At 39.5% G+C, this 8,647-nt stretch overlaps 1 protein-coding gene and 1 pseudogene across 1 annotated transcript; both read left to right on the plus strand.

Moving 5' to 3' along the window:
* The first annotated feature begins 778 nt into the window (after positions 1 to 778).
* On the plus strand, positions 779 to 3,249 carry LOC119998405 (RNA-binding protein CP29B, chloroplastic-like). Its single transcript, XM_038845731.1, has 5 exons — positions 779 to 1,219; positions 1,326 to 1,427; positions 1,908 to 2,234; positions 2,441 to 2,544; positions 2,881 to 3,249. The coding sequence occupies exons 1-4, from the start codon at positions 854 to 856 to the stop codon at positions 2,501 to 2,503; spliced, it is 858 nt and encodes a 285-aa protein (XP_038701659.1). The 5' UTR covers positions 779 to 853; the 3' UTR covers positions 2,504 to 2,544; positions 2,881 to 3,249.
* A 2,114-nt stretch (positions 3,250 to 5,363) lies between these two features.
* LOC119998699 lies at positions 5,364 to 8,223 on the plus strand (annotated as a pseudogene).
* The last annotated feature ends 424 nt before the right edge of the window (positions 8,224 to 8,647 follow it).

Here is an 8,647-nt window from a genome sequence, read left to right on the forward strand (position 1 = left end):
ACGCACCTCACAACACCACACCGCAGTTTTAAAAGTGATGCACCAATCAACTTTTTACGTTTCAACTCACCTCACAGCACCACAGTGTGGTGTGGTGTGGTGCTGTGAGTTATAAAACTGTGGTGCTGTGAGGTGAGTTGAAACGTAAAAAGTTGATTGGTGCATCACTTTTAAAACTGCGGTGTGGTGTTGTGAGGTGCGTTTGGCGTATCTAAATTACGGTTACTAATATAAAATAACTTAATGTTTATATTGTACATTAATCAAAAATAAAATAATTTACCTAATTTGATTACGTAGGACAATTCAACATATATTGTAAGCGTTTGGGAGTGCTGTGAGGTGTTGTGAGGTGCTGTGAGGTAAAAAACTGTGGTGCTGTGAGGTGAGTTGAAACGCAAAAGCTGTTTGGCGTCTCACAAAAAACTGTGGTGCTGTGAGGTGTGTTGCAACTGAACGCAGTGCAAACGCACTGCCAAACACCCACAGAATTCATCGTTTCTTTGCGGTATGGTGACGCTTTGGGTATGGGCTTTGCCTCGGTGGTTTATTAGGGTAGCTTTAGTCACACCCCGATGTTTTCTAAAGACATCCCGTCAATTGATTTTTATAAGGGATTGTCAATTTAGAATGGGGTGTCTTTAAAAAAAATTGGAATGTGACTAAAGCTACCCGGTTTATTATCAAATGGTGATGGGCTTTTTTAGGTATGGGCTTTGCCTCGGTGATTTGCTAAACATCAAGAAAATATCTTCTACTTCACCACCACTTGAAATATCTCTCCCTCCTCTTTGCCTTCGCAACCTTATCTTCAATTCAGTTGAAGCGAAGGGAAAAGCACAACTAAGCGGCTATGGCTTCAACTGTTGCTACTTCTTCTCTGGTCCTTCCATCTCTAAACCCCAATAAGATATCTCCTGGGAATTCTAAACCCACTTCTATTTCCTTATTCTGTCATTCCTCCTTTAAGCCAATCTCGGCTTCAGCTTCATTTTCTCGCTCCTTGACTTCGTTTGCCTTTCAACCTCTGTCATCTCGTTTTCTGGCAAAGGTTTCCATTTCTTCGGAGCTTGGGGAGGAAGAGACCTTCAGTGAGGAAGAAGATGGGCCTAGCTTCGCTCCTGACGTTAAACTCTTTGTGGGTAACCTTCCTTTCAGTGTTGACAGTTCCGACCTGGCTGATCTCTTCGGGAGCTCTGGAACTGTTGAGATGGTCGAGGTATTATTACAAGATTATTAGGTCTCCTCTTGCTTGTTTAATTTTGTTGGGGCAGTTTTGCTATCAAAGCAGAAATTTTTATGTGCTGAAGTTATTACTTTGGCAGGTGATTTATGACAAGAATTCTGGGAGAAGCAGAGGATTTGGTTTTGTCACCATGTCAAGTCCTCAAGAAGCTGAGGCAGCCGCTCAGCAGTTCAATGGCTATGTAAACACATTTCTCTTCTTTTTTGCTTCTGTTAGTAATTTCTTGAGGGTTTTAGTTCTGCTTACTGAGCAAGCTGAGTATATCTTTGCATGCCTTCGCGAATTGAAATACAAAATAAAAAACAGCTTTTCCTTGATATGGCAACTTGGGTACTCATTTTCCCGAACTCAATAGGTTATGGGTTCGAGTGGGGAGGGTATGAATGCCGTAGAGTGCCCTAGAGTGGACAATACCTGGATGCAAAAACAGCATCCACACTACACATCTTTCCCAACTTTAAAACTTGGATGAACTAACACTTGATTATATGCATATGTTTGCTTAAAATTATTTCTAGATCCTGCTTGGTATTCTGCGTTTGAGTGCTTTAACATTCAGTTAATCAATAGATTTTATCCCCAATAACATGTGAGTTTATCGACAACTCTATGTTTCACCTGCATTTATGGGGCTAATGCATGTTTACATCTAATATTGCAGGAATTGGATGGGAGGGCATTGAGAGTGAATGCCGGACCTCCCCCACCAAAGGACTCTTCTTTCAGAGGGTCCAGATTTGGTGGAGGTGGCACATCTTTTGGTGGAGGTGGTGGTGCATCTTATGGCACATCCAATCGTCTCTATGTCAGTAACCTCCCCTGGAACGTTGATGATTTAGCTCTTCAGAACCTATTCAGTGAGCAGGGAAAGGTTGTGGAAGCCAAGGTTGTCTATGATAGGGATAATGGTAGATCTCGGGGCTTTGGATTTGTTACCTACTCTCATTCTGAGGAGGTTGACAATGCCATCGAGAACTTGAATGGCGCTGTAAGTTTTCTTGACCTTACCTACCTCAGTACGTCTTAAAATTTGAAAAGTCATGGAAATTTATTTAACCTGTCATGTTTTAATCCATACAGTTATGTTTATGCAATTGTATACATATGTCATAACATTATGTTCAAAACCCATTTTGAGTTTTGTTGATGGTGCATCATCTGTCATTGCTGATTAAATTGTTCCATCGGGTGCAGGAGTTGGCAGGCAGATCAATTAGAGTCTCTGTGGCAGAATCTAAACCTAGACGTCAATTTTGAGCGCTGGTTTTCTGATAACATCCCACTAATAGAACTCTATGGTACTATTCTCAACCCACTCAGTTGCACTTAGGCATCAGCTAATGCTTTTACATACTTTGTAAGGATGCGTCTGTTTGCTTGCATTGTAGTCAAAACCTTATGGAAACACCCATCCTTCTTTATAGTTCATGGGATTTGGGTTTGATGAGGTTGTAGAAGCAGATGTGGAAATAGATATCATATATGTACATTCATTGATTGATATTATGAGCCTAATTGCTTGTGATCTGCTCCCTATCCTCGATTTTATTACCATGTTTAAATTACTGTCAGTCCTAGCAGCCAATAGGTTCTGTCGTTCTTTCTCCTCAAAATAACGCCAATTTCTGCAACAGGGATCTGGGAGATGCAGCTGCTTTTAGTTTTGCCGCTCGAAGAAGATTTGTAGAACATGCCCTTTTGTTTTTGTGGTAGCTGCATCTGGTCTCTCTGAACACACGTTTGCCTTTGGACCTACGAGAACTGATAATTTGTGTTATACTTATTTTGATGTTGGTTCTGAATACCAGATTCCAGATAACAGTGATATGTTTCAATGTTCTTTTGAATCTTCATTGATAAATTTGTTAAAAGGAGGGGGCAGCATTATCATCTGCATTGTTTGTGGTAACTCCTCGGAGTTTTCATGGCAAAGGAAGTTCCATTTTGTGCTCTCTCTTTCTTCGGCACTGTGTTGCTTGTATACAGTGATGAACTTTATGACATTTGTGTATTTCTAGTCACCGTGAGGGGTTCGAATTTTGCAGGGCAATAGATTTGTGAGTTTGTGTTGTTGCATGTTTGTAAATATATGTTGCATGTGTGTGAGTTCTATGTGTCTTAACATGGATTAGGTCCGTTGTAAGCTTCGGCTCACAATGAATGACCTCTGCTCCACGCTCTTCATTTCGGCCTATTTTTGGGCTCACTCTAAGTCGAATCCCTGATTTGTAAGAATAAAACCATAATCTTTGGCGAGCATGCTTCATTGCTTTGTATCTCATTACCTTGAACCAAGCCCATGTTAAGGATTTTCTTACAATTTTCTACTCGAAGGAAACATAATTGATACCTTTTTGGTAATTTAAAACATCATATAAGTTTATTTTTAGGGTCTAAACTTGGACTTGACAAAAAAATTTCACTTGACGACAGGTTAAATTGAGTCAAAATCTAACGTATGACCACAAAGTTATTTGCTCCCATTGGACCTCAAAGCCTTTCAAGATTTTGTCTGGTATTTCGATCATCTATATATGTATATGTGAAATTTGGCTCTTGAGTTGAAGATTGTAGAAGTCCATCAATCGACCTCGTTTTGCTGGAGCGCCTCAAGTCATGAAGTAGATCGAGGGACTAGATAAGTCGATGGATCGACATTATGACCTATCATTTTTAAAGTTGTAAAATCAATAGAATTCTTATTAAGTTTTGGGTTGGAAACCCCAAAACGAACTAGAGTTTCGTCCTCTTATGTTTCGTGTAACCTATAAGAGTTAATATTTGTGCAACTTTATGGGGTGTGTGAGATAGAGTTGGAAGAGAGGAATTTGGGGTGTGAGAGTTCGAGAGAGAAATGATAATTTGGGATTTAGTTCTTTAGTTCAATAACTCATCTTTTTTCCTGTAAATCTTCATCATATTAGTGGAATTTTTCGTTGTTCTTCGCTTGAGGACGTAAACAAGATGTGTAGAATCTTGTTAAATCTAACGTCTTGTTCTATCTTTTGTTTTCGCATATTTTTTATATTTAAATTTTGTCGTTAAATTCACAAGAGTATATATATGTATGTATAAAGAAGTGGGGCAAGTCATAGAATTAATTGATGATGTATACGTGTGTTGTAATGATCTCATGGTAGGGGAGGGGTGGTGGGCTAAGCAAGTCATGTGTTTGGTATTTGTTGTTTGTACTCCAACCACACTATCTATACATTGGATCATCTCTTATTTGGTCCCTTGGCAGCTCATTTTTAGGGTTCTATGTCGTCATTGGCAACAATAGCATTTTCCTTAACTCTTAAATGGTCCCATTTTTCTATAGCAGAACTCGAACACCCTACTTAATCACAATACCTCATCCTTTTCAGCTGGTTTTTGCTATACGTGACTTCAAAGATTATGTTCGTACAAAACCGCAACAATAATGCTAGGTAATTCATATAGTGGTAGCCCAAGAGAGTTCAAATCTCTTAAACGAAATTTTAAAATGTTTTTAACTCTTAAAACACATGTTGGATTTTAAAAAAAAATATATATTTGGTATAACGCATAAAACTCATTCTAAAAAGATTCATTGTCAATGAATTTTATCGAGTGGATCTTATTTCCGTTGTTTTTTTCAATGGAATTTCAAAACAATGAATTCTAAATTGTGCTAAAAAAATAATGGAATCTATATTAAAACAATAAATTTTGGAATAAAAGAGTAGAATAAAAATATTTCATTAATTAAATCAATGGAATAAACATGTTGGGCTATCAAATTGTTGAGCTACATGTCATTTTCGAAACCGCAAATCCCTTTCGTGGGTTAACTTGTCTGGCTTGGTCAGTGACTCATTAATCAAAGAACACTCAAAATTTTTGATAGTATGAAGAGACTCAAACTCAAGACCTCTATAAAATACTACACACATGAATGTCATTTGAGTTATTCGTGGTTCTCGAAGAACACTAAATTAAAAAACAAGAAAAAGAAATCCAAGATTATCTAATTAAATAATCATCAAAGAATTAATGAATACATATTTTAATAAAGATCTTTGTTGTTTTGCTGGCTTTTGAAGACAGTTTTCTTCAGATACGAAGAAACAGGTAAGAAATCTCATTCAAATAATCAAAACCCACCGAAAAAAAAAGAGAGGCAAGAAACACTAATGCCACTACAAAGTCTACAATTCCTACTCCTACCACTACCAAAAACTTCATAACTAGAGTGTTGTATTGTAAAATTGTATATATATATAGATGTATATGTATGCATTTCTTTGTTATAAGGGTCCTTTATTAGGCTTGCGCGTGCTTTTTTTGCCTCTTGCATGATCCAAAAGGTTGCTGTTCCTCTTCTTTTTTATCTGTGTTGGTGTTGATGTTTATGTCCTTTTTATCTTCTTCGGTGTCGGCCATGGATTTTTCTTTTCATTTTTCTTTTTGCTTGAATCTTCGCAAAACCCCAAAATAAAGATTTCACTGGTAGCTTCTTTTTCTTTTTCTGTTACTGGGTGTGTTTTAAGTGTAAGAGTATCCTGTTTGTGTTTGTGTAGATCTTTGATGTTTAGTACCCTCTTTAAGGATTAATTCTTCGTGGAGGAAGAGATTGAAACAATTGAATTGCGAGGATAGATAGATGTCGAGATTCTGTGGAATTACAGAGTCTGGTTTCTGTTTCTGTTTCAAATGACAATCTTCTATGGAGATTTTGAGTTCTGAAGGTTCTTAATTTACTTCTTTGAACAGGGTAAGCAGTTCATTACTTGCTTGATGCTTCAATTTGATTGATTAGATTGTTTAATTTTGGTGATTTATGTGATTCACCAGATACTCAAGAAGAAGACGGAAAAGAAAAATGACTACTTTCATGGATCCAAAAGAGAGAGTGAAGGGTGCGGACAAGTGCTTGGACTCTCAGGTATGGCACGCCTGCGCCGGCGGCATGGTCCAAATGCCGGCGGTGAACGCTAAGGTCTTCTACTTCCCTCAAGGCCACGCAGAGCACTCCTCTGGCTCCGTCGATTTTAGAGCCTGTCCCAGAGTCGCTCCTTGCATTCTCTGCAGAGTCTCCGCCGTCAAATTCATGGCGGATCCAGATACTGACGAGGTCTATGCCAAGATTGGGCTGATACCCATTAATGGCAATGAACATAATTTTGATGAAGGGATTGAAAGGATTAATGGGTCTGAAGGACAAGATAAGCTGGCTTCATTTGCAAAAACATTGACTCAATCTGATGCAAATAATGGTGGTGGATTCTCCGTGCCGCGGTATTGTGCGGAGACGATATTTACCCAGCTGGACTACTCGGCGGATCCTCCAGTTCAGACCATTCTGGCTAAGGACGTTCATGGAGAGACCTGGAAGTTTAGGCATATTTATAGAGGGACTCCTAGGAGGCATTTGTTGACTACAGGGTGGAGTACTTTTGTGAACCAGAAGAAACTTGTAGCTGGTGATTCAATTGTGTTTTTGAGAACAGAAAATGGTGATCTTTGTGTTGGAATTAGGAGGGCTAAGAGGGGTATTGGTGGAGGACCTGAATTCGGTTCATCCGGGTGGAATGGGAACTGTGTTTTGCCCTATGGAGGGGTTTCCGCATTCTTGAGGGAAGATGAGAATAAGATGATGAGAAATGGGAATGGTTGGGGCTCGGATTTGGGAATGGAAGGGAAAGGTAAAGTGATGCCTGAATCAGTAGTTGAAGCTGCAACACTTGCATCCAGTGGACAGCCATTTGAGGTTGTTTACTATCCGCGAGCAAGTACACCGGAGTTTTGTGTGAAAACGTCGCTGGTGAAAGCAGCATTGCAGATCAGATGGTGTTCGGGGATGAGGTTTAAGATGGCTTTTCAGACCGAGGATTCTTCGAGAATTAGCTGGTTCATGGGAACTATATCTTCTGTTCATGTTGCTGATCCCCTTCGCTGGCCAGATTCGCCTTGGAGGCTTCTCCAGGTACTTTCATCGTCTTCAATCTATCTTACGATTCATCAAACCTTGAGTGCATATATGTCTAACCCATATCAATTTTCTCTCCGTTGTATCCTAACTAGCAGCAGCATATCACATATGTTGCAGGTTACATGGGATGAGCCAGATTTGCTTCACAATGTGAAGCGCGTCAGCCCTTGGCTGGTGCAATTGGTATCAAACATGGCAGGCATCCATCTCTCCCCATTTTCACCACCAAGAAAGAAGTTGAGACTGCCACAACATCCGGATTTCTCACTCAACAGCCAACTCCCCTTCCCAACATTTACCGGAAACCTCCTTCGGCCTAGCAACAATCCTTTTGGTAGTCTACCGGACAACTCTCCTGCTGGCATGCAGGGAGCCAGGCATGCTCATTATGGTTTATCTTTATCAGATATCCACCTCAGTAAACTACATTCGGGTCTATTTCAGGCCGGTTTCCTGCCATACCACACTGGTATTAGTCCCATTGTTCAAAAGCCTAGCATGAGTGAGAACATTTCTTGCTTGCTAACCATGTCAAATTCGATTCATACTTCTTCGAAGTCCGATGGCTCGAAGACACCCCAGCTCGTACTTTTTGGCCAACCAATTCTTACTGAGCAACAAATCTCCAACAGTTGCTCCGGAAATAGTTCGTCCGAAGGGAATTTAAATAAGATGGCAAATTTATCAGATGGTTCTGGGTTTGCTCTTCCGCAGCGAAGCCTGCCAGGACTTTCTCCATGGTGAAGGATGGAGAAACTGAATCCAATCAAGAGATTGGTCACTGTAAAGTCTTCATGGATTCGGATGACGTTGGTTGGCCGTTGTCTTGATCTTTCTTTGCCCTGACATTGCAGGTGCAGTCAAACACATTTGGAGATGTACCATTCAGGTTATTTGACGGCCCGAGTTTAATCTCATATCGATGTCGGAAGATCAAACTTGTATGGTGTCTCGGCTATCAAAAAAAAATATTGTTTGGCAAGTAAAGCGTCACAATCCCCTGGCATGGTCTTTTGATTAATTTTGTGTTTATTAATGTCGCAGTGACTTCATGAAATTAGCCAAACGGTTGACGATGTTGATCCGAATATACCAAATAACCTGTTTTCTATCACTTAGAACATTACAATCCAATATCCAACAGAAGATAAACTAATCGATTCAAACAACGACAATGTATGAATGTAGAGAGTTATAAAAAAAAACCCTAGGTTTCAAATGTACTGCTTAGCTTGATCATTTACATGTGCTCGAGTGCTGACATTATTTGGGGTTTGACGCATTATCAATAGAGCAATACCCTTGTGGCCACGCTTTGAACTTTGATCCAACTTACCTTGTCGTTAGATGAAAAATTTCTAGGCGCAGATTTGACCGTCTTAGTTTATGTCCATATCAAATATCCAAATATCAAACTTGTATGTGTCTCAACTAAAAAAACATTG

This window comes from Tripterygium wilfordii, chromosome 5, assembly GCF_013401445.1.
Source record: "Tripterygium wilfordii isolate XIE 37 chromosome 5, ASM1340144v1, whole genome shotgun sequence".
NCBI classification, from domain to species: Eukaryota; Viridiplantae; Streptophyta; class Magnoliopsida; order Celastrales; family Celastraceae; genus Tripterygium; species Tripterygium wilfordii.

Excerpts from the sequence above, each read along its gene's own strand:
- LOC119998405 (XM_038845731.1), top strand. The coding sequence starts at position 854 with ATGGCTTCAACTGTTGCTACTTCTTCTCTGGTCCTTCCATCTCTAAAC. Across the intron at positions 1,220-1,325 it reads GAACTGTTGAGATGGTCGAG|GTGATTTATGACAAGAATTC; the intron begins GTATTATTACAA and ends TTACTTTGGCAG. Across the intron at positions 1,428-1,907 it reads CTCAGCAGTTCAATGGCTAT|GAATTGGATGGGAGGGCATT; the intron begins GTAAACACATTT and ends CTAATATTGCAG.